Source organism: Pangasianodon hypophthalmus, chromosome 1 (assembly GCF_027358585.1).
Source record: "Pangasianodon hypophthalmus isolate fPanHyp1 chromosome 1, fPanHyp1.pri, whole genome shotgun sequence".
NCBI classification, from domain to species: Eukaryota; Metazoa; Chordata; class Actinopteri; order Siluriformes; family Pangasiidae; genus Pangasianodon; species Pangasianodon hypophthalmus.
Genome location: NC_069710.1, coordinates 10,917,086 through 10,943,122, shown reverse-complemented (window position 1 = coordinate 10,943,122; position 26,037 = coordinate 10,917,086). Strand labels below are relative to the sequence as shown.

General features: G+C 38.4%; 1 protein-coding gene and 1 long non-coding RNA gene across 2 annotated transcripts in view; both read right to left on the bottom strand.

The window, feature by feature from the left end:
* Positions 1-3,628: 3,628 nt before the first annotated feature.
* On the bottom strand, positions 3,629-17,456 carry LOC113534099 (terminal nucleotidyltransferase 4A). Its single transcript, XM_034313309.2, has 13 exons — positions 16,530-17,456; positions 14,513-14,636; positions 12,932-12,978; positions 12,244-12,364; positions 12,042-12,149; positions 11,104-11,232; positions 10,681-10,894; positions 10,349-10,475; positions 9,158-9,261; positions 8,907-9,058; positions 7,230-7,358; positions 6,093-6,239; positions 3,629-5,404 (listed from the first exon to the last, which is right to left on the bottom strand). The coding sequence occupies exons 1-13, from the start codon at positions 17,213-17,215 to the stop codon at positions 5,234-5,236; spliced, it is 2,259 nt and encodes a 752-aa protein (XP_034169200.2). The 5' UTR covers positions 17,216-17,456; the 3' UTR covers positions 3,629-5,233.
* A 4,390-nt stretch (positions 17,457-21,846) lies between these two features.
* LOC117597879 (uncharacterized) overlaps positions 21,847-26,037 on the bottom strand; it is a 4,511-nt gene continuing 320 nt past the window's right edge. The window contains exons 1-3 of the long non-coding RNA XR_004578645.2: positions 25,933-26,037; positions 24,662-24,738; positions 21,847-23,699 (exon numbers count right to left, since the gene is read on the bottom strand). The exon at positions 25,933-26,037 is cut by the window's right edge and continues 320 nt beyond it. This is a non-coding gene — a long non-coding RNA (uncharacterized LOC117597879). The remainder of the gene's footprint in view (positions 23,700-24,661; positions 24,739-25,932) is intronic.

Here is a 26,037-nt window from a genome sequence, read left to right as displayed (position 1 = left end):
GATGCTCAATACCTTGCCTTAGTGAAAGAGTTTAAGAACCATGGGATCTTACTGAAGATCTGTGGCAGCGGTGTTCCAGTTGCTGTACAAGTCTGCGATGGTGAAGCAGGAGCTCAGTCTTTGGAAGAAGCTTGCTGTTTTCTGGTCAATCTACGTCCCTGTTCTCACATACGGTCACGAGCTGTGGGTAGTGACCGAAAGAATAAGGTGGAGGAAATGAGGTTCTCCACAGGGCTGCTGGGAATACTCTCTCTGGGTAAGGAGGTTCATAACCCAGTAAAGCCATTCAGTAGAGCTGCGGCTCCTCCAAGCTAAGGTGGTTTGAGCACCTTCCAAGGATGCCCCCTAGCCAGCTGTCGCTAAATCTGTATCAGGCACATAAGACTGGACAGAGACCCCAGGGTAAACCCAGGACCCTCTGGAGAGAGCTTATATCACACAGTTGGCTTGGGAACATCTGGAGATCCCACAGGAGCAGCTAGAATCTGTGGCTGTGGATAGAGAAATCTGGGCTGACCTTCTCAGCCAAGTGCCACCATGACCAACAGAAGGAAAAGCAAAAATGGCAATGAATGAATAGAGGGAAAAAAATGTTTCGAAGCCCTGCTTGTGTGCTAGTCTAGGAAAACCCATAAGATGTCACTGTGGCTGAATTCTGGAAGAGCCAAGAATAAAAAAGAAAAATAGACAAAATCAAACAAAACTGAGTTGTTTTTTCTTGAAAACATATATTTTAGCAACATGGAAATGTTATTATTTAGGCTACTTTACCTCAGACAGAGACTGTTGTGGATAATGCTAATAATCAAAGTCAGAACTTACAATAGTTTCCATTGTAAGCTTATAATTCTTTCAAATTCGACAGTAATGTTTTTCCACAAGTAGATAAGCAGATCCACGAGGTTTCTCCCTTTACACTTTTGGGAGTAGACACTTGAAAACATGGTTGAGATGCAGGCAGAAGAGAAGCAGTCCAGGAAAGTCTGTAGTCTTCTATACTTGAAAATGTCAACATTTCACCATGTCAAGGGTTTTAGATGATCACAGTATACCCTAATAGTGATATATTTTCCCCTCATATTATTACTATTTTGATTCAAAACTGAAGGCAATGTTTACGCTCATTTGTGTGTCAAAACCTCAAGAATCTATAGAGCGCTTGCGTGGCTTGCAAATGTTTGCATGCACGCCTGTGTGTTATGATGAAAATTGAGAGCTGAGGATGAAAATTGAGAGCTGTGGATGAAAATTGAGAGCCAAGATGGAGCGTAATACCTTGCGAAATCGAAGGTGGCAGGCCATTACGTGTAGAGAATAAGACATACGACGTCTCTGAGGCACCATTACACAGGGCGCAGGTGGCCGAGGGAGCTTTCAGGTAAAAGAAAAGCGACCTCAGGAGTGTGTCGTGACTGTAATGACTTTACGAGACGCTGATTATTCGGCTGAAACACTGTGTTATTCATAAAAAATAGCGTGAGGTTAGCTTTTTAGGATCACTAAGTCAAGAGTAAGACACACATCTCCTCAATCATGCTTGGAAAATCAGTGTTAAAAGTCATATCATTACATTTTTTTATTACATATAAAAAAAATAATCTTAGCAAAAAAAATAAATTGATTAATCTTATGCGATTATGAGATGAGTATAAAAAATTATTTTACATTTTTTAGTCTATATCTAGACATTGTAGCAATTTAAAGTAACATCATGAAGGGAAATTATATCTTTTTTACTTCCCTCAATCATTCAGCCAATTTCTTAAAAGAAGCAACATGATTTGCTGCTTCAGTACGATTTGACTTTTAACTTTAACATCATTTTATATCACTACATAAACATCTAGATTTAGATTTATCACAATTTTAGAATATTCCTAAAATCAACTATATTACACATTTCTGTACATACTGTTCATTCAAGGGTTTTTTTTTTTCACCAAGTTATTCATTTTTGTATATAGCAATATTTAATGATTAAATTCAGTTTATAGGGTTTTTTTAAATTCAGATGATAATTTCCACAAACACGGCTACAACATATATGGTATCGATGTTGTGCATTGGGGAAAAAAGTAATTCATTTTAATTCTTTTTAATATCTTAATTATAATTTGTGACCTCCAGAATAAACAGTCAGAGCGAAAAACAACAGGTGACCTTTAGGATGAATTAGATTGCAAAAATCTCATCCCGTTCTTTAATATAGTACACGCCTGTAAAATTCCTCGCCATGGCTGTTTGTTCCTGAGCCCGAAAGAAGAAACAGAATTTTAACACAAAAACATGGGACCAGTTCCATGCTAAGAGAGTAAATGAAGTTGGTAGAACTCATAGAACTACTGTGGAATTGTTTAAGCAACCAGATGACTCTATAAGCTTATTTTATACAATTATTACACTACAAAAAAAAAATAATAATAAAATAAAAAAAAAAAGAGGTTATATGTTTGATAGTTTATGTTTGCTCTTCAATCTGGTTCATTTTCATACCATGTTGCACATAATAATAAATCGTCTACAACTGTAGCAAGATATTTACTGACCTTTTTTATTTAAAAAAAAATTGTTCATGCGTCACATCCTTTCCCCTTCAGTGAATTACTTTTTGCATTGCTTGAAAAAGCAAAAAAGCATAATTTTCATGCGTCTCAGCACTGGGTCAAAAATCTAATTCCTAGAAGCCTATCCCAGGAACGCCATGGGGTGTAAGGCAAGGACAGCCGTCCACGCGCACACATTCACACACATTCACACCCGGGGCATTTTAGCATAGCCCTTCCACCTACCTGCATGGCCTTTGGGAGGTGGGTGGAAATAGGAGAACCTGGACGAAACCCACACAAACCTGAGGAGAAAATCAATCCATACTGATAGTAACCCAACCTCAGGATTGTAGAGAAGGGTTCCAAGGACCGAAGTGTCCACAGTCTAAGGAAATTCATGATGAAAAGCTAGAAACACTGATCAATTCTGTACACTAAATCATGTGTCGAATATCTACACGTGAGAAACATGAAGTGTACATTTTTTTGGACTAATAACTAATATTGAAAATCTATGCATCAAATAAATGCATCACTTTTCTGCACTGTGTCACTGCTGGCAGGTAATATAGCTATAATCTGAGCACCTAGAAATATACAGAAGTCTCAGAAATGTGCAGAGAAGCTGCAGCGAGAAGAGCGAGAATAGTAAAATAAATCTCTGAGCACCTCCAAGTGGACATAAGAGGACTTTACAGCTTCTGCCTTCCAGATCAGGGAACACATCCATACACAGGAAGGAATTAGGTCACAATATTATCATAATAATGTTGAATAAAAATCTATAAACAAAATCAAATCAAAATGTTAAAATATTAGGAGAAGAAACTGCACATACAAGTATATAATAGAATCAGAAATATGTGGAAGCAAGAACACTTCAAGTTTTACTCAATTCAAATAAAAAAAAAAAATGTGTGTTAAACTGTAAACATATTCTTAACCAAAATATTGAATGGGACAATATTATGAATTATTTGCACTTTTAATAATTAAATTGAAATAACCTTCAAAAACAAATATGAAAGGAAAGGAAAGACCCGATAGCCAGTTGGTCATTTAAGATATTTATTTTAAAAAATAATCTGTAGAAAAATCTTTACATAAAAATATTCAGGGGAAAAAAGGCAATAACAAAAAAACAAAAACAAACAAAAAAAAAAAAGTTTACATTCATAAATCAGCAATGATGACTCTGTGTGTGTGTGTGTGTGTGTGTGTGTGTGTGTGTCTCCGGTGCTCTCCATCACCATCTTTGGGACAAAATGCTACAAGAATGACCTTTCCCCGAGAGAGATCATGATGACTTTATGAAATGTGTGTCAGGAGGAAGTTACGTTCCATTGTTTAAAAGAAAGAAAGAAAGAAAAAAGTTAAAAATGTGATCACATGATTGGGCTAAAGATCATTTGTGATCCCATGTACGATTACAGTGACGAAACAACAACAATGACAGTGACTATAACAGCCAATCAGCGCCAAGACATTTGCATAGAACAGCAATGGAGACACTGCATGTTTCTGGGCCTAGTGGTTCTGAGGGGAAGTGGCACAAGACGCACCTTCATCCTGGTGTACTAGTTCGGTAGAATCGCACGTCACGCAAAATGAAAAAGGGAATTGTAAAGCACAAATCTTTGGCGCCACCTGCTGGTGTGGAAGTTGAACTGTGGAAATCTGGAAAGTCAATGGGAGCAAAATACTGGGTTTAAAAAAAACTTTCACAAAACTTTAGCCAGGCTAACATGAACAGAATGCAACCTACAGAAAAGTGGTATCTCCAATGATAAAATGAAAGAAGGACTTACGACTAACAAATTATTGGCACCGCCTACTGGTGCGGGAATTGAACTACAAAAATATGGAAAGCCAATAGGCTAACATGTCAGGGATGAGACCTTCACAGTGGGTGTAATTTTACCTATAGAAGATCGCTTTGCCATTATTTCATTCCCGTTTCATTGTGACGCAAATGGAAAGGAGGGGAAGGGGAGTTGCATGAGATTCCTAATCATTTTCACAGCATCACTGTGACCAGTCTGGTGCAGAAGAGAAAGATGAAAGTTGAAAATTCAGGCAAACTAATAAAATCGAATAAACAAGATTTGGCATGTTGTTGGCTGGGAGAAAAAAAAAAAAAAAAAAAAACACATAAGGTACAGGTTACTGTGACATAAGGAACACTTTGGCCCAGGATTTTGGCACAGAGAGATTTAATCTTTGTGGCTCTCGGACCTGCTGGTACTCAAGCCGAACTGGAAAGCCATTGAGTGCAAAAGTAAAATTCTCAAACTGACTTTGGATTTGGACATGATAGTATAGTAGTGTAGTAGAGATGCAACGTCACACACCTGGCCTTCATCGGCTTACATTCATGACAACACAAAAACACAGAAATGTAAACATTGAAGAGTAGTAGTAAAACTTAAATTAAAAATAACTAAAAAAAAAAAAAAATAGCAAATTATAAAAATGCTCATATTGCACGACTTGTACTAAATTCCAAATACAGCTTGGCTGCAATGAGAACATTTAGTGTTTGGCACAAACAGAGAAAAAAGGGAGAATTTAAAAATAATAAAATAAGTGAATTAAAGGAAAGTACATTTAAAAAAAAAAAAAAAAAAAAAAACGGCAGTCACTGACAACATGGAGCCGCAGCTTGGACTGTGCGTAGACAGGAAGTGCTACCTTTGACCTGTGACAGTTCTATCTGCTGAGGCTAGAGGGCGTCGTTTCCCTCCTCCTCGGTGCCATGTGTTTCGGTTGTGCTGTGGAAGGTTGGCGCGCGGTGCAGGCATGGATCCAGGCTCAAAGCCACCGGGAACCTTCGGGCCAAACCTCTGAACGTTATGAAACTAGAGATGAAAATAAATAAATAAATAAATAAATAAATATGTCTTTTCCTCCTCACTTAACCTGAACATGAAAATAAGAATGTATTTAACATTGTATTTAACCCAAAAAAAAAAAAAAAAAAAAAAAAAACAAGCTTTAATATGGTATTTAATTTAATATTGAATATTATGTTTAATCTGGAAAAGTAAAATTTAATATTGTAAATAATATTTAATGACATACTATTAGCATTTTGTTAATCATGTTTAATGTATAGATTTATGCTGCAAATGATTAGGGGTTTAAAACCATTTGTGGAATTTCAGGAAAATTTGGATATTACAAAACCATTACCACATTAAATATCAAATATATATTCAAAAAAATCTTTCTAGTAATAGATATTTGTTAAAGTTAGCCATGCGCACTAGAAAGCTAGATTAACTATTATAAATGTGAAAATAAAGCCAGTATTTCATCCTAGTCTTAAACAGTAGGTCAAGCTGAGGAAATAAAAGACTGGTTTGCTTTTGGCTCAACAAATCTAACATAGGTTACGTGTCCCTTTTGATTTAAATGTCAGTCACTGAGCAAAATCAATCATCTCCTATAACCAGTAAACACACCAGGAAGTCATGTGGACCATTTCCTCTTTCTGTTATTCATCAGTATCCCTAATGGTGGTCAGAAGCCAGAGTGAATGTTTACCTTGGGCTGGTGCTGGAGGCCGGGGAGTGGGCCGAGGTAGATGGGTGAGGACAGCCGGTAGCCGTTGCTCAGGGGCACACACCCGTCCACACACAGTGGCCTGCCTGGCACAGGTGGGGGTAGAGACATGGGGAGGGGCTTCCGTACCTGAGACACCAAAAGGTGGAGATAAGGGTCTTCCAAACCAGCCATCTAGAATTTGATAGAGTCTGGTGCCTTGTCAATAAATATAGCCAAGAACTCAAACTCCCCCAAAAAAAAAACCCCACCCCAAACTAATGAGCAACTACACAGTTGACACTGGAACAGAATCCTTTAGGATTCTGAAGCTTGTGGCCAGAAAAGTGAACAAAAGATAGTCACTCACTCAATAGACTCATTCCTGAGGCTTAGATTATGCAGAATAAGAATCAACAAACCTGATCAATCAAGTACAGTGTATAATGCACTTCTTTTGCTACCTGAGTCACGCTTCTTGATGATTAATTAAGCTTGTGCATTTCACTAGTAGCACCTGGCTGCTAATTACTTGCTCAATGATTGTGGAAGTAGGAAGGATGTACTTATTTTTTGAATGTTGGTTTACTTCCTGGGGAAAAAAATGACTACATATTGAAATCTGTTGTGTTATTTTTTTTCCGTTATCTGAGGTTATTTGTTTATAGAAGGTGGTGACAACCACCCAATTGTTATATAGGCCCTGACAAATAAAAACACAGAATTGAAGGAGGGTGTACTTTCTTTTTCCCCAATGACTGTACAGTAAATTCCAGTGATGTAAATGATCGGCAATCTCTCAAAGATGTCTCTACTCTGCTTAAAAAAAATTCTAAAAGCAAATAAAACCATACTGCAGTAATATTGTGCTTTATCAACAAATATCAGGAATATTACTACTATTAAAAAAAACACTCTCTACTATCTATAATGTAAGACACTGGTACACCTCCTAATTTATAACGATTTTATAAAGACTTGTATGCTCTAGTGCTCTAGTGATGCGTGTGTGTGGCAAATTGTCGCTGAGAAGGACATCGCGAACATGCGATTCATGACTTGACACCTACGGTATGTACAATACTGCACCCTGCTGTCCTGAGACGTTACTGCGGAACTCCGAACACAAGACAATCCTACCTGTCCATTAGAGGAAGTGGTTTCAGATGGATTTGTCCCGCTTTGTGGCCTCTGCTGAGTGCTCGGCAAAGGGTATGCTGGGAAAGTTTGGTGCGGGGCTTTGTGCCCAGATGGAATGGAGTCAGAATCCTGGGAAAAAGGAGAAAGAGGGAAAAAAAAGAGGGATAAATGCTGTTATATGCTGTGTTATATCTGTCAAAATGAGTGCTGCAGAAAAATCTTTATAATTTCATGTGATCTTCGATGGCGATTTTGTACTACTTCAACATGTTGGTTTAGTTATACTTAAAAAGAAGGTTAACAGCTTCAGACATTACCCACAATGCCATTCGACAACCAGCTGATAATGGTGCAATGGTAGCTCTTGCGTCATATCTACCTAAAGTGACCGATGCAGCGGCGCTTTAGTCTGTCCAGCTCTCTCTCTCTCTCTCTTCCTCATCTGAATACTCTGATCAAAAATACTAAACAACTCTGTCATAAACGCTGAGTGAGAAAAGAAGCTTTTGCTTGTAGGTCCCAACCTGACCATTATCCTTTATGCTTGAGATCAGAGAAATGTTTCCTCCTGTGAAACGCCACTGTAACTGTGCTAACAGTGTCCCCCTGTGAGATCAGCATGGCACATCAGCTCTCTAACTATTCACCAGAAAACCAAACACACGGCACCAAGCAAGAGATTAGCCCCAGAATTGCCAAAATACACCATATAGCCAAAAGTTTGCGGACACCTGACCATCACACCCATATGTGGTTCTTCACTAAACCGATGCCACAAATTTGGATTTGTGAATTTACAATTGTATAGAATGTCTTTGTAGGCTGTAACATTACAATACAATATCCCTTCACTGGAACTAAGGAGCAGAAACCTGTTCCAGCATGACAATGCCCCTGTGCACACTGTCATTATCACATGAAGACATGTTTTGCTAAGGTTGGAGGGGTAGAACTCGAGTGGCCTGTACAGAGCCCTGACCTCAACCCCACTGAACACCTTTGGAATGAACTGGAACGGTGACTGCCCCCCAGGCCTCCTCTCCCAGCATCAGTACCTGACCTCACTAATGCTCTTATGGCTCAATGGGCAAATCCCCACAGCCACACTCCAAAATCTAGTGGAAAGCCTTCCCAGAGGAGTGGAGGATAACAGCAAATTGGGACTGGAATGGGACGTTCAACAAGCACATGAATGTATGAATGTTATGGTCAGGTGTCTGCAAACTTTTGGCCATATAGTGTATTTCAATATAAACATATCTGATTGGGGTTTAGGGCAGAGCGTTCCTTTAAGAGCTAGTAAAGGACAGCATTTCAGCTATTCAAATTTCAACATTCAGCTTTAACCCTCAGTTTGTTTGTACCAAATTTCCATTTCATTACACAATACTGACATTCCTCACCCCCATGTTTCATTCATGATCGATAAAAGTAGCAAATTACGACATACACGGCCTCAAATGGTTCTTTGATTTGCCTCTCTTGTGATCTCTTAAATGTTCTATGAAGAACCTTTCCAGCAGACAGTTTATCTTTATACAACTGTTCATTTTTTTCCTGAAATAGTGTATACACAATACTCTTTTGCCACATTTTTCATCATTTGAAAACACTCTTTGCTCTTTGCTAACTAAGCAGGCCTTTCTGGATTACAACCAAGCAACTGTGGCAACGTACAATGTCACTTCCTGAGAGCGAGGAAACAGAAGAGGCTGAAGACGATGACGATGAGTGCTGCTGGGGACTGGACGGAGACATAAGGGAATCGGCACTTTGCGGAGACGCGGAGTCTCTTTGCTGCTCCTCGGAGTCGCCTTCGAACTGGACGACTGTTGAAACACACACATACACACACTCTATAGTATTAAAATTGAAGCATTCCATGCAACCTCTAAACCTTTCGGTCATGTCTAACATCTTCCACTCACTGCAGCGGTTGATTTTGGCATTTTGTCTGTCCCCCCACTTCTGGATGATCCACTCCCTGTAGTTAATGCCCTCCTGGGTCAGTCTGAGGATCCGGCTGAGCGTGCTGAGGGAGACAGACCACATCATCTACACATTCATGTTTGTGGATGTGGACATGTTTCTGGAAAATACGCTCCTTTTTAGCCAATCGCTGCCCTCGGAGGTCATTAACATGCACCTTATTTCTCCAACCCACTCAGGAGCTGATTGAAAATCCTTCTTGGACACACACAGTGTTGCCAGATTAGTGACTTTAGGGCCTTTCGCACCGCGGGAACCTTTTCATAGTACCTGAACTAATTGTGGAACTACCCCCGTTTTGGAGTTTTTGCACCTCCAGAGCTGGGTGCGATTTTATACTGCCTTTTTAGAGAACCAAATTAGCTCCCACTCCGGAGCAGGGTCTAACCAGCACAACTGGTACTATCCGTGACGTAAGTAGACGTTGATTGGCCAAACGCGTACGAAAACGCCCTCACCCGCCATGATTTAAAACGCTGTGTAAACATACTGTAGTGTCAACTTATTTCGCAAGTATGGAGAACAGCGATAGATGGACGCGAGACACAACAAAAACACAGCTCCGATCACAGCGTCCTCCATCCTCCGGTTGTTTACGTTGTTCTTCTTTGTTTCCGTTGTAGAACGCCAAGCACAAATGACGTCGCTGTCGACCGGCTTACGTCACTTCCTAGTCGGTGCGAATGCAACCCTTTAAACGGTACTGGGAAATAGTTCACGCAAAATCGCCCAGTACTTTAGCACTGTAAATTTAGTTCTGGAACTAAAGCGTTGCGAAAGGCCCTTTTGTTGCTAGTTGCTAGATTTTGCTTAGGTCAGCTACCCTTGCGCTCTTTATTAAAGATATTGTTTAACCATCATAACTTGAGCTTTGAGAACTGACCAAGAAGTTCAGTTGCATTTAACTTCTTTTCCCTTTTAAAAACAAAACAAAGGAAAAAAAGGAAGAGGGGGATTTGAAGAAAGGGTTGCACTAGGACCAATACGAGCGTGACTTACACCTACATGCACTTTCTATAATGCTAAACTGGAGGTCACTTATTATCTACACTACCTTCCAGTGCTGAAATTCAGACACCAAACTTCAGAGAAAGTGGCTTTGTTATCTGTATTATTTCGCAGAGACTGACCTGTCATTGTCCTTGTTGGGATAAGAGCGGGCGAGAGGAGACACGGCGTGACTCAGGACAATGTAGGCATAATCAAACACCCGCTTCACCTGCAGGGCCCCGTAAGAGCTGCGGCCCACATCGTTGCCTTAAAAACACAATCCAAAAAGGATCCATTTTGTGATCAAAATCCTACTTATTATATATTCTGTTCAAAAAAAGGAAAAAAAAAAGTATTACTTTATTACTGAGCTCATTTATTTGTATTGCATATAACCTTTCTATATGTATTTAATATTTTAATATTTATATATTAAGCTCGCTATCAATATAATGGTGCATGGCCTCCATACCTGGTAAGTTGGGATCTTCGATACACAGCATGGAGGGTCTGTGGCCACTGCTCATGGCTTTCATCATCTCCTCCTTGGCGAGGTACGCTCCTCCGTTCTTCACACGGATCCCCGTTTTCAGGTAGTTGAAGTGGCGGCCGTATAGCTCGAAGAACTCGATCAGCAGGATGCCCAGGTTTATGTTGGCCGCCCTGCAGTCGATCCGGGGGTGGAGCTAAAAGGCAATTCAGACCAATCACACAGCCATTATTGAACATATGATATTATATGATATTAAACATAGGGCATTGCTTGTGAATTTATTGCATCAAATCTTTTACACTTGCGAAGAACATTTGAACATTTTCATACATGAGAATGTAAATCAGCGTGGCTACGACAGCGAGTAGCACGAGTAGTGTTTCCTTCAGGGTGTTCGTTTACCTGCAGGAAGCTGATGGCCATTAAAATGAGGCAGTAGGAGCTGATGCCTCCTGTGAAGACCTCGTTTAAATCCCACTGCAGCAGGAACTGCTTCAAAACGAAGATCAGGTACGGGAGCACCGTGTACTTCTGCAGAAGTGAGACGAAGAAAAACACTCAAGCACGTGTGCAGAATTCACTTTAGCACAAGGACAACAAGCAAAGGGACTGCGATCATCCATCACAACGACAAAGGATGAGAGGCTAACACGAAATGAAAAATAAGCTGATTTCTGCCTTCTTAGATTTACTAGCATATTTAAAATTAAAAGAAAAAGTTGGGAGCTGGTCTAAGACACATCTTTGTGTTCATGTACACAAACGCACTGATATGAATGCACTCGTAAATCCCACACTAACTTCAGCCTTGTACCTGGTATCTATAGCCTTAGAGGACAGGCAGTGGTGGAAAGTTTAAATGAAAAACCAGAGAAAATGGGGGATTTTTTCCCCTCTAGTCTCTAGTGAAAACACTGCAAAGGCAAATGATTGATTTGTTTTAAATACACAACTTTCTGCAGAAATGCTGCATACAGTTTGTGGACTCTAAAGCTGTTTCACTTTCATAGTTCTCTCTGTTTTTCTGAATATGGTGCTTCTAGTAAAATACCTTCAAATATATTTATCATCAAATGATCTCTATTGCCAAGGGTAAATTAACAATATTATTTGTAATATTTGTTTTTGTGCAATTCAGGGGTTTTAAACGTAATCATGAAAAAAAAAAAAAAAGCAGCGTCACGTGTCTCCAACCAAGAGCCACCTTATCTTTATCATAAACTGAGACAAAAGGTTTCTCAGTTATCACAATGTGTTATAATGGTGGCACATGACTATTAAAGAGCACAATTAAAGGCTCTGCCAGAATTAAACCTGTAAGCCTTAAAGCTACACTTCACCTTTAAGTGGTCCTTGATGAAGCGCGCCGCTTTCACGGCCGTCTCCACGTTAAAACTGATGTCCACCTTCACCTCCGTCTCTCGGTCCGTCAGCTTGATTATAGGAACCTGAGGACGCAGCAGGCCAGATGAACAACACACATCACAGCTACCATGCATCCAAAAAAGGACAAAAACTACACAAAGCTGTAAAGGGACATACCGTGGCTTTGTCCAGTATTTTAATGGAGAAAGGCTGGGCGAGGTTCTGCTGCCTGAGAGCTTGATCGAGCTGATGTAGAGGTGGACGTTCCCACTTCCCAAACACCACCAGGTCAATGTCACTGTCATACACACACACACACACACACACACACACACACACACACACACACACACACACAGTCAGTATAGCTTCATTGCCCTTTAGTCTCGGTCCACATAAGTTTATTCCACGGCTGCTGAATTCTACTGGCAGTTGAGCCATTAAATAAATCTACATCTCGACATGCATTCACCAACTGTCCTTCCCTTTTTTCTTCCTTTCAGTCTCTCCCTTAATTTATTTCTGTCGTTTTCTTTCTTCTCTTCTCCTTCTTTCTATTCATTCTCTCCACTTTCTTTCTTTCTTGTTCCCTTTCTCATTTATTTTTCCATTATTTCATTGATATTTCAATAAATCTAACAATTTCCTTCTCCTTCTTTTAATGTTTTACTCATTTGTGTTTTCATTCTCTTAATTTTTCTACTTTTTGCTTCTTTCTTTTTCTTTCTCAACTTCCTAGCACCCCCACCCCCCGCACCCCCCATTTTCTTCTTCCTTTTCTCTCTTTAATTCATTCATTCATCGTTTCCTTCTTTCTTTCTCAATAAGGCCACACTGTGTGGAAAATGAGGAAAATGCTCCTCACCTTGTTGGAAGATAAAGTCCAGTACTGAAGCTGCCAAATATTTGGACCTGAAAAATAAAATTAACATTAGTCAATTCTCTGACATTAGTTCCAGCTGCTGTTTGTATTAATGCACTTCCTCCTCGTATTACATTATTTAATTAATAATAAATTGTTAGCATTAGCAAAATGCTGTGGTATAAGCGGAATAAAATACTTCGAGACGGGCTGTTATAGGAAAATACTATAAGTATTAAAAACATGTAATTAAAAAAAAAACCTAATTAACTAATATATCATCCACATAAGCAAGTGTGAGATTTATACATACAGTTTGCACAGTCCTACACTGGTTATGTGTATGACAACAGAATATTGAAATCGTGATAAATTATGTAACAACACATTTTTGAGATAACCTTTTTATTTATTTTTTTTGTTCATTACTAACTGACTGGAAGTAGCTGGTGTGATGTCATAATTTAAATTATAATTTAAAAATAAAAGTTGCAAAAGATTTTTACAGATTCTCTTTTTGAGAATTAAATATTTTTATTTGATTATAAATAAAAAAGTGATTTAAAAAAATATTAAAAATAAATTTCTTCTTACATGCAGAGATTAAATATCATTGAATAGTTTTTCTAGCTTTTTAAAATCTACATACCTATATATGATACATACTGTTTATCATAAAGCTGCCTTTGAGTATTGTAAAGTTGCACTCATTCACTCGAAGCGCTAAAATAAATACGACAATAGCACAAAACTTCAAAAACCAAACCAGTCTTGGCTGACATTTAAGGTAAAGGGGGACATTGTACATTTTCAAATACATGGTTCTTCCTAATCAGATGACAAGGCTTGCTATTGCTGGTTTATATTTATAAAGCCTTACCTTACATACATGTCTAGAATCAGCGACAACGCAAGCAGCATCGTTAACATACTGGCTTGTGTATTTTACGTTGCAAGCAACGTCTACTGGATGGCACATCAGAGCAAAAACCTCCCTGTCCGTCTAAATTCGAAGTCAAACTCTAATGTTTAGCAATTTCATGCACAGCGATGATAAACATGCTAACAAGCTGTTTGCATTGAAAACTTTCTGCTGTCTGCGTGATTGTTGTCATGAACTGTGGCTCAAAACGAAAAGCCTCACGCTACATTCAAAAACATTTAGTAATCTAGAAGATCCAGAAGAGTGGTACTCCAAATAGACCATTTGGTAGGATTAAAGGCTACGTGGAAGTGTTTGAATTTTAAGAACCTAACTTTAATAGGAAATCCGGTTAGTTTTAGTACTCAATAATGGTCTAGAATAGTACACAAGTATGCGATTCGAGATGCGATGTTAGTTTGTTTATTCAGTTGCGGACACAGTGTCACATGCTGCTATACAATCCCTACAATTTATGTTGTTATTGCACCACGTGGACGCGTCATGTTAATTTCTGATGACGTGCACAAGTGACACACCAAACGACTGCAGGATACATGCAGCAGCCCTCTTGCGTAAACATATCATACAGAAGCAAGTATAGTTTAGAGCCTTGGCTTGGTTCTGAATCAGTAACCCTACTTCCTAGCGATGTTACTCACGTTAGCTGCAGGCCACAGGTTCCTGATCACGCTCTCAATGCGGTTCACGACGTCCCTCCTCATGGCCTCTTCCTCAGGCCGCGGGGACATGAAGGCATAGAAGTCCACTATCTCTTCGTGAAGGCTATAATGGAGAAAAAAAAACTATGAAGCTGAATAAACTGCATGGTTAACATGCAAAAAATGTGAGAGAGCAAGAAAACCAGAATGATCTGGAGAGGTTAGAAAGCATTCATATTTGTCACACTAACATTAAGTTGTGATGAAACCTTTTGCATAAAAACAAAATCCTAACAGATATTCATAACTTGGGAAAGTATCAGCTGTATTTAAAGGTTTTGTGTTGCATATGCAATGCTCTACAGTAAGGTATAGCTTCCTTGCTTTGAGGCACATCAGGTATAAAAACCCTCATATGCTGTGAAAGCTATAGTTTAAAAAAAAAAAAGTTAAAGGAATGAGCTAGTTTGGCAAAAACAAATACACAATCGTCCATCTGCCCTGAATGTAGATGATCAGGCAAAACATGTTTGGTGACTGATGGTGCTTGCTTCTTTAGTTTTACACTGGAGCTGTGAGGCTAATGTAGCGACCAAGTGACAAAAACTGAAGCTGTGATGCTAACATAGCGACCAAGTGACAAAAACTGAAGCTGTGATGCTAACATAGCTAACAACTGACAAATAATGGAGCTGTGATGCTAACATAGCTAACAACTGACAAATAATGGAGCTGTGATGCTAACATAGCTAACAACTGACAAATAATGGAGCTGTGATGCTAACATAGCTAACAACTGACAAATAATGAAGCTATGAGGCTAAAAGAGCTAAAAAGTAACAAATACTCAAGCTAACAAGTGACAAATACTGAAACAATGAGGCTAATCGAGCTAACGAGTGACAGATATGGAAGCTATAAGGCTAACATAGCCAACAAGTAACAAAACCTTTCAAAAACACACCTGCTGGCTTCAAACACCACCATTAAGCCATAATGTATCCATTTTTTTAATAAACTGGATATCAGGGAAAGTTTGTATATATGTTAAATATAAAGTATAATATATTATTGTTCTCATCACTTGCAGATTTTGGTTGAAATTCCACATTCAAACTTAGGAACTAAGAGTCAAAAGGGGCCTAATAATCCCAAATCGATCCAAAGTTAAAAATAAATAGCTATGTCTAAAATGCCGCATTTTGCATACATTTAAAACGCGTGTGTGTGCATGGCCAAATTTCCTACAATTTGAAGCGTATCGTTAATATGCAGATGTTTAACTAAAAATAGTGGAATGAAAATACATTTGGATGGAGGGACATTTTTTACACCCCAGCATTCTCTGCTTTCCCAAAATGGCTGACACCAAGCGATGCAAAAAAGAAACAAACAAACAAAACAAAAAAAAAAAAAAAGTGAAGTAGACATTTTGAGTTTTCAAATCAGTGGTTGTTCCTCTGGAGGTTGTTCAAGCGCTGGTTAAAGATGTAAACTACCATAATGATTGGTCATTTCCTTTTGGAGCAAAATATAAAGTGTTCGATTTGAAATATTAATTGATTTTTTTTTTTTTTGAAAACCACCCTAAAAACCTTAGGTACTTCAGGTTCAAGTGTAAAAATACAGTGTATAGTACAGCATTTTAGACATAATTAATGATTCCTGTTGACCAAAATGGCCTCTTTGCAGTGTTGTTCATATCTAGAGCTTAAACTGTGTCTTAAACCACATCTGCAAGCCATTGTGCCATGGCCGAAGAACGGGATGTGATTTAAGGACTAAAACTAATAAAACTAAAGAAGCAAATGTCAAACACCAGAGATGTTTTTGGATTATTTGGGAGGAAGGGTGTACATTTCATTTTTCATTAAGATATACATTTTTGTAAGGTGAAAACTGAGGCATCCAAATTCCTTTACACATGATTCCACCTGTAGACATCCCTGCTCCTTATTACATCAGAAATCACAAAAAAATGTGTCAGAGAATCAGAAATGTCCCCGTGCTCTATTACCCGTTCACCCCTGGACTGTATCTCCTGGTCTTCCACGGCGTCCCGGTGCAGAAGAGGTTCCCATTGGAGTTGGAGAGCAGGTAGTTGATGCCGTAAGTGCTGGCCTTGTTCTCGCCCTTCTTCCTGGCTGGATGGTGGTGGTGCTCAGGCGCTTGAGGGAAGTGCTGGGACGGATGCCGGTGATGATGATGGTGTTGGTGAAGATGTGCTTGGAGATGCAAATGCTGCTGTTGGTGCTGATGCAAATAGTCATTGATGTTGTGCAGCTGCTCAGTGAAGCTGAAAAAGAGTCTGGGATGGGGGTGGTGGGTGCTTGTGCTGTCACACGAGTCTGATTTGGGACTGTCCGTCTCAGAGTCCAGTGAAGAGGACGATGGGGACAGGGAGCCATTTTTGGGAGAAGCACTGGGTTTCCCTGATCCTGTGCAAGTGCCATTCAGTGCAGTCAGACTGCAGTGGTCAAACGGAGGAGGGAGAATGAAAGGGGGCGAAATCTGAACGGGATGCGGGCTGATACAGCTGGAGGAGGTGGTTTTCACCAAGCCCGGGGCCATGGCCGGGTTCAAACGAGGGATGGGTGAGGTATTAGTAGTCCGTAACCCGTGTGAGGTTTCCCAGATGTGCATCCACAAAGCGTTGGCTGGTCCTTTCTGCTCGGGCTGAATCCAAGCCACCCTGGGGTCCATTTAAGCTTAAACGCTCCAAAATGAAAGAAATTTAAAAAATAACAATAATCACGACCCCCTTTAGGAAAAATGTCTCGTCCGGACAAACAGATGCATTTGAGAGCGGAAATGCGCGTGATAAAAACTCCCCAGGAAGTCAGAAAACTGCGCGGCTGTCCTGCGAGACCGTTACCGTCAAGCCGCTCCGCTCCTTCGGCATCACAATGTGGCGCAGTGTGGGTGAGGAAAAGCCTCAAATGCCCATGCGTGTGGGATTTAAATCCAGCCGCGCGCATGCTCTGTGGGCATAGTTTTCAAACTCGAAGTACGCATGCGCCTGGGATTTGAAAACTCAACCGCTCAGTGAGCTTTGTTAATGTCTGCTTTTTCAGAAAATCGTTTCCCCTTAATATTATTCATTTATAATATAAATACTATCCCCATCACATTATGGTCGAACATTTACAATGTGTGTGTGTGTATATATATATATTCATTTATTTATTTATTTATTTATTGGATGTTAAATCTTTTGATCCACTATTATGTGTAGTAAATGTAGGACATGCCTGAATGCGCATGCGTGGGATTTTAAACTCGCTGTAAGATACGCCCCCACTAACACACACACACACACACGCACACGCAAATCTTTATCCTTGTGGGGACATGTAATAAAAAACATGCCCACAAAAATCAGACTAAAAAAGAAACATAATAAACCATCCCTGTGTTGTTTGTTTCTAAAACTTTTTGTAGTACTTTTTTTTTATATATAATATAATCCCCAATAACACACACACACACACAAATCTTATCCTTGTGGGGACATGTAATAAAAACATGCCCACAAAAATCAGACTAAAAAAGAAACATAATAAACCATCCCTGTGTTGTTTGTTTCTAAAACTTTTTGTAGTACTTTTTTTTTTAATCTAGAATGGGGGGAATTGCTCAATTTTGCCTCAGCTGCAACTGGAAGTAAACATAAAGATGTCCCAGCTTCATTAAATAAAGTATTATAGAAAAGGATTTAAAACCATGAACCAATCAATTTCAGCACTTAAGGCTCTAATATTTCTAACATTAGTTTTCAAACCCATATCTTTTAAGTGCAGTGACAGGAATGTGTCATCATCAGGGTGCGGTAACACTGGGTTGTGTATGTGACGTAACTCAATACTCATGGTGCGTTTACAGTTTGATGCACTGGCATCTGTTTAGACTCAGAAATGTGTCACTTCTATGCAAAAAAAAAAAAAACTTAGCTAAGCCGTATAGTTTTTTCCTCTTATACCTCAGCAATTTGCCAACAATAATATTTTACCTAATAAAGAATGCCACACTTTTTATCCATTTATAGTTATCTAATGGTGTGCAACATACAGGAAACAAGGTGGTTCTTGCAATTACATATATTATAGTAGCTATAATCAGTTGTTCACTCTTGTTGAACAATTAATATGACAAATATGCAGTTTGTCATGTTACTAAGAAGTTAATCAGCACTGTTAATCAGTTAATCTGTGAGATAGCTAAACCATATTTCAGCATCTTTCATTCACAGAATTCTAAAAGTGAAAAGCTAAAAAGCTACACTGTGCCGTTTACTGTTGTTTACTGGTGCACCCTAGGGTGTGTGCTCTCCTCACTGCTCTTCTCCCTCTACGCTAATGACTGTACCTCCAAGGACTCTTCTGTCAAACTCCTGAAGTCCACAGTCATTGGTCTCATCCGAAATGGTGATGAGTCTGCATATAGACAGGAAGCTGAACTGCTGGTTCTTTGGTTCTTTGGTTTGGTAATGTGGAAGTCGCTGCCATTGTTTTGATCACTTAGTTGAGATCTAAGTCACATGCAACTATATTAAAATTCAAACCAATGGGACACCATTAAGACAAATGTTATCATGAAGTGTTCTGTTGTCATTTTAGTATTGTTTTAGGGTCATTTATTCATTAAATAATTTATTGCAAAGATGGCTTCTTAATCTGCTTGAATTCAAAACATTTGGTTACATTAAATTCCTGTTTTTCAGATGTACAGATAGTGATACTTGTAGTTTCTCAAAGTCTCATTACTGCAAACCATGACCAATCAGATAGCGCCGTTTTAATCTTTCTGACTGCACAAACCTCAGCTTCCTAGCACAAGATGATGACAACCTATTTACCTGATCAAAGTAAATGTCTGATTTAATCCATCAGGGAATATAATACTGGTAGGAGACATCTGCATTGAATGGGATTTATCAAGTTTTGCTTACGCATGAGGATGTGCGTATATTTTCGCACACTCCTGACCATGTGTACACAAGAGCCCCTGGTGGTAGAAAAGTGTAATAGCAAGCAAACTGACTATACTTCTACATCACATACTGTCTATCTTGTCAACATAATTAAGTGTAATTATTGATTTTGGTGCCTGCAAGACACAGACAAATGACACAGAAGGAATGTAAAGTAAATCAAATAAAAGAGCATTTAAAGATCGATTGGGAGTATGCCTTGTTTTTAGCACCACGTGTGTGTGTATATATATATATATACAGTCATGTCTGGAAGTATTTGGACAATGACAGAGTTTTTGTGATTTTGCCTTTATACACAATGGATCTGAAATAAAACAATCAAGATGTGATCGAAATGTAGACTTTCAGCTTTATTTTAAGAAGTTCCACAAAAATATGGCATTTATCATTTAGGAATTACAGCCATTTTCAACAAAGTACCTCCATTTTCAGGGGCTCAAAGGTATTTCACAAAGTGACATAATTGTAAATATAACCATAATTTTAATACTTGGATAAAAAAAACCTTTGCAGTCAATGACTGCCTGAAGTCTGGAGCCCATGTTCTCAAAACTCTAATTCTGAGTTTCCTCCCTGGAGATGCTTTGCCAGGCCTTCACTGCAGCCACCTTCAGTTGCTGCTTGTTTGTGGGTCTTTCTGCCTTCAGTCTTGTCTTTAGTAAGTGAAAAGCATGCTCTAGTGGGTTGAGATCAGGCGACTGACTTGGCCATTGAAGAATATTCCATTTCTTTGCCTTCAAAAAGTCTTGAGTTGCTTTCGCAGTATGTTTAGGGTCATTATCCACCTGCACTGTGAAGCGGCATCCTATCAGTTTTGTAGCATTTGGCTGAATGTGAGCAGAGACTATAGCCCTATACACCTGAGAATTCATCTTACTACTTCTGTCAGCAGTCACATCATCAATAAACACCAGTGAGCCCGTTCCATTGGCAGCCATACATGCCCATGCCATAACACTGCCTCCACCATGTTTGACACATGAAGTGGTATACTTTGGATCATGAGCTGTTCCTTTGTTTTTGCCATACTTTTCTCTTCCCATCATTCTTGTACAAGTTAATCTTGGTTTCATCAGTCCAAAGAATCTTATTCCAGAACATGGGAGGCTTTTTTAGATGTTTCTGGCAAATTCTAATCTGACTTTCCTGTTCTTGAATGTTACCAGTGGTTTGCACCTTGTTGTAAACCCTCTGTATTTACATTCATGAAGGAGTCTCTTGATTGTAGATTTTGACAATGATACGCCTACCTTCTCCAGAGTATTCTTGACTTCTGTTGATGTTGTGAAGGGGTTTTTCTTCACCAAGAAAAGGATTCTGCAATCATCCACTTTAGTTGTTTTCCATGGTCTTCCAGGCCTTTCGATGTTGTTGAGCTCACCAGTGCTTTCTTTCTTTTTAAGAATGTACCCAACTGTTGATTTGGCCACCCCTAAGGTTTTTGCTATCTCTCTTATAGATTTATGTTGTTTTTTCATCCTAATGATGGCCTCCTTCACTTGCATCTCCTTGGACTTCATATTGGTAGCTCCAGTCGAACAGCTTCCAAATGCCAACTCAATACCTGATGTCAACTCCAGACCTTTTATCTGGTTCATTTGACGGAATGGACCGCACCTGGTCAGTTAACTTCTTGTCAGTCAATTGTCCAAATACCTTTGAGCCCCTGACTGTATACACACACGCACACACACACATATATATATATATATATATATATATATATATATATGAGTGCAAAATAAACCATTTCTTGTATCCCTTTATTTCATGCAACAGCATCTTTACTACACTGTCAGTTAAGTTCATCTTCTTTAGACCTTCTGACATGCTCCACGTTGTGTGAAACAAGCAGCACAAGCCACTGTGCTTTTTACAGGGAAGTTGTTTGCCATATATGGTGATTAGTGGGCATTGCTTTATGCAAAAGAGTGTGGCCTTGCACGAGCACATCACTTTAGATGTGTGGGATTTATCAATGGCCATTGCCTATAGCCGTGCGTACACACTCATGACAAATACCAATTTTCTTGTGCATACAGGCGGGTCTTATGCACAAATTTAAAATTTAAAATGTAAAAATCTTTCCTATTTAGCAAAGAAACATTAATGCTAGACTGGAGAGTGGGTATTTAAGGGACATGTGGTTCTGCACAAACAGCAAATTTAACAATAATGTGCAAAGTGTACAAGAAATTACAAATATACTCTGAACACCATCAGTGACCTGAGACACAAAGTCAATAGCATATAGATGTTTTCCACATAGATAGAGACAAAAATAAAGACAAAAGACAGGTAATACTGTACGTATTTATTACAGTTTTATGGTTTGATCGGATGACAGAGGAAGCTGATCAGCTTAATGCAGCTTGTGACAGCTGGGGGAAACATCTGTGTGATTTCTCCTTGCCATGATATAGTATAACACCAGTTTGAATATGTACAGTCAAAGGAGCAGTACAGTATAACAGTGAGTATGTAGTGAGCAATGTGCTTAAGGTGAAATTGAACATGCTTAAAGTGACACGCAGCTATTTAATAGTGTGATGCCCTGTGAAATTTCATCACAACGCCATTGCTTTTGCTCAGGAATTCCCAAACTGTGGCTTGTGACACCACATGGGGCCTGATTTACAAGTGGGATTTACAAATTCAACAAGCGTTAAGCATTTAATCATAGTAATAAAGCCTTTAACGTTCTATAGCCTATTCAAGCTGAACTCTTCTCCCTCAGAACCCCAAACCAGTGACGCCATGTTAACAGATTCTTTTCTCTGATGGTTCTCTGAACATATAAATTATATAAACACATGTAAATATGTGTTCTCTGAACACATAAATTAATTGGTATTTAATTCCTATTTAATTTTTATGGTTTGTTTACATTTGGCTAGTTTTACATGTGTTTAACCAGCTGCATATACAGAGGTGTCCAAAAGTCTGAGAGCACTAGTGAAAATGCTTGTATTTTGCATTCTTTTCTAACTTAATACATCAATTTTCATTACAAATTATATTATTGACAACAACATGAGTGAAAAGTAGAGTTTCTTAGTATTCGGTACGCCCATTTTAGATCAAATCCATCGGAGTGTCATCTGAACGCATGCTTCATTAGAGGAGATCAGACATGAAGAAATTCTAACCTTTCTCTTCAATATCACAAATTTGCTTACATTTAAATAGAGACCTAGAACAGTGCAGAATCTTGAATATCTTCTAAAATATCTTTATGTTTCTAAAATTTTCTTTAAATGCAAAAAATGTTGTCAGTATGGTCTCAGACTTTTGGACCCCACTGTACTTTCAGTAGATTTATAAAATAAAATTGTGGACAGTGGTTCTACTCGATCTGATCAAGTTACTAGAACAGACATTTTAGTTTATCAGTATGTCACTTCAGTTGTTTTTGTGTGACACAGTAGAGAAATAAAGAAAATATAGACAAAACATTTAACAAATGACCTATATTGTATACATTGACCTAAATATTGCCGCTATAAAGTATGTGCATAGAAAACTTAAACCATACACCAGACACTAACTGAAATACTTTCAAAATATTGCCTCTCACTACCTGCGTATGAAAAAAATGAAACTAGCTACAGGTTTGAAAAATGTGCATGCATTTAACAGAACTTTACGTAATGGTGGAAGGTAAAAGTAACATGCAGGCATGCTTAATATTGAGCAGGCATCAGTATTCTTGTATGTAAAGATAAAACAAGAGGAAGTACAGTAAGCCTATGTCAAAAGCACAGTAAATTAAGTCTAAAAAGTCGAGAAAATGCATATGGAGCTTTAAACAGATTGCATTATAAATGTGAAAATAAATCAGCACCCCCACTTATCAAAAAAAAAATGTCTGCTCAGTATCTAACATGCTGCAAAGCTATGTTCAGTATTTAACACGCCTAACCATTTAAAGTCACAGATCATCGAAGCTTGTGCTTTATGAGATCTAGCTCCAGAATTAGTTTTTGTACTACTTCTAATGTGTATCTGAGTTGAAGAGAGTAGCTCAAGTTTAATGCATGAACCAATCCAAAAGGCACAATGTCCTGAAGAACCTTTACACCTTCGATTACCAGTCCAACATCTCCTGGGGGTTCACTGGCATCCGTTCCCTCAACTTGGCTCGCACACGTAGATCTTCTCAATTCCCTGCCGAGAACCTGCTACGTCAATGTCCTACAGAGGAAATACAACATTAACATTACGCTGGTTAATATATTAGGTTAGTGATTCTCAAACTTTTTGAGACTACTATGGATCAAGCCAAAGTATTGAGATATTTTTTGAAAAGCAGGTGGCATAGACTAGAGCAGATATTAATGGCCAATATGATTAACACATAGGAGCCAGTTAGAAGCTGGACAAGTACTTTTGGACAAGAACTGATGTTCTTCTATATTCATTGCTAAGAATTTCATGCATGCATACCATATGGCACCAAATTGTCAACTAAACAAAAAACTTTTCTGTTTCTTTACCATTTCTTTTGCGTCCCAAAAGTGATAAGCAACCATTTTAAACTTCAGGTTTTAATTGTAATGACGGGCAGTAAAAAAAAAAATTCCAAGCACCACCTGGTGCATCAGCTCAGGGTTCTCTGGAGGTACATGTACCACTATTTGAGAACCACTGTAAAAGTGCATACTTTGTCATTTAGACCATAGTCAGAATTACCATTTTAACACATTAACTAAGTATATAGAGTACTTCCAGATTATGTAGGTTCAGGTAAGCTCAGAGCGATTTGAGTATGTAGTTATTCTCTCTCAGCGTTAATGCTGTCACTCTAAGGATGAGAGGAATCAACAATGTAATCACAAACCTTAGTGCTATTTGTTTTCCCTTCCTTCTCTTCTTCCAAATGTGCTTTTCGTTACCTTCCTATCCAAATCTCCTGTTTTGTTGTCCATCACTCATCTTTTTATTCGACATCACCATTCTTAATTCTCTCCTTTTTTTTTAAAACATCACTCCACACCCATAATCTCTCTCTCCTCTAAAATCCCTCTCAGGCCTTCCTCCTTCCCTGCCCAATCCCCTGGAATGAATTTAGTGCCATTGAGTACAGTTGTTTTTAGGTTTGTCATGGGTTCATAAACCTTCATCCCTGGGCTCCTCTTTTGGGAAAAAAAACCAACCTTTTATTAATTTTCAGCTTGGAGAAGACCTTTTATAGTAGCAGGCCAGTCGTGATTCATTTCAGTTCTGTACGTATCTGCAAATATATTCAGAGCATTTTCAGAGCATCATTGAAGCATTTGTACTTTCTTTATTTGAAGAGGTAGAGTCATCATATCAAGGAGCACAGGTACCAGTATGTGCAGGAGTCAGTGTCAGTGGTAAGGAATCAGTGCTAGTATCAAATATATATATATGTTTGATTTCTTTCGGAGAGACAGGAGAAATCAAACATCAAGAATCTATACAGTTTACACTGTACAGATCAACCAAAGAATAACAAACTAATTACAGTACTAAACAAACTACATAGCAAATAATTGTTTACTACGTCATAAATAGTGGGTCTGCTTTAATGCTAACAGTTGTTAGGATTTCTTAGGTTAGTAGTTGTAAAAAAAAAAAAAAAAATACTGTAAAATAAGGTACATTCACCAAGAGTGTGTGTTTTCTCTGTTTTTATTATTTTATTTATTTTATTATTATTATTATTATTATTATTATAAGTTCTTATTATCCCTATTATATCTTTAGGTCTATTATTGTCTCATGTATAACAGGATCAGTCATCTTGGGTGCATGTTAAAGGGCTTAAATGTGTAAAAATGACTCTATCAATATACTTAAGGTGGGAAATGGGTCATGGCAAGCGTGACTGTAAGTCATTAAAACATAATCTATGTTGTATTGTATTGTATTATATTGTATTGTCTCGCTATCAGGAGCTGTAAGATATTGGTAGAGTAAACCCTCTCATCAAAACAAGCCTTATTTAAACATGTTTGAGGTCGTTTCTACTGTTCTGTTTCTTTCATTATATATATATATTTTTTGTTTGTTCACAAGTGTTTGTATAATGAAATAGGCAAACGAACAGTGATATCTGCCATTTAGGATACTGCTGGTTAATTTTCTCAACCGTCTCCATTTTTTTTAGACTTCATACATATATTTTTATAAACAACATATTTCTAACATAATTTCATTTCATCAAAAGATAGTTAGTCTTATTATCTCTGACTTATTTTGACTTATAATTGGCTTTTTGACTGATATCTTATTATCTTAACATTATGATAAAATTAGGTAGAATGTTGCACTGTGCACTGTACTGAAGACTGACATCACTCATTGGGTTTAGCCACGGTTCTTAAACTCATAGTGAAGCATGCTGAGTCAGGTAGGGCTTCCCTCATGAATATACACAATATAACCAAAAGTTTGTGCACACCTCACCATCACACCCATCTGTGGCTCTTCCTCAAACTGTTGCCACAAAGTTTGCAGCGCACAATTGTGTAGAATGGCTGTGTATGCTGTAGCATTACAATTTCCA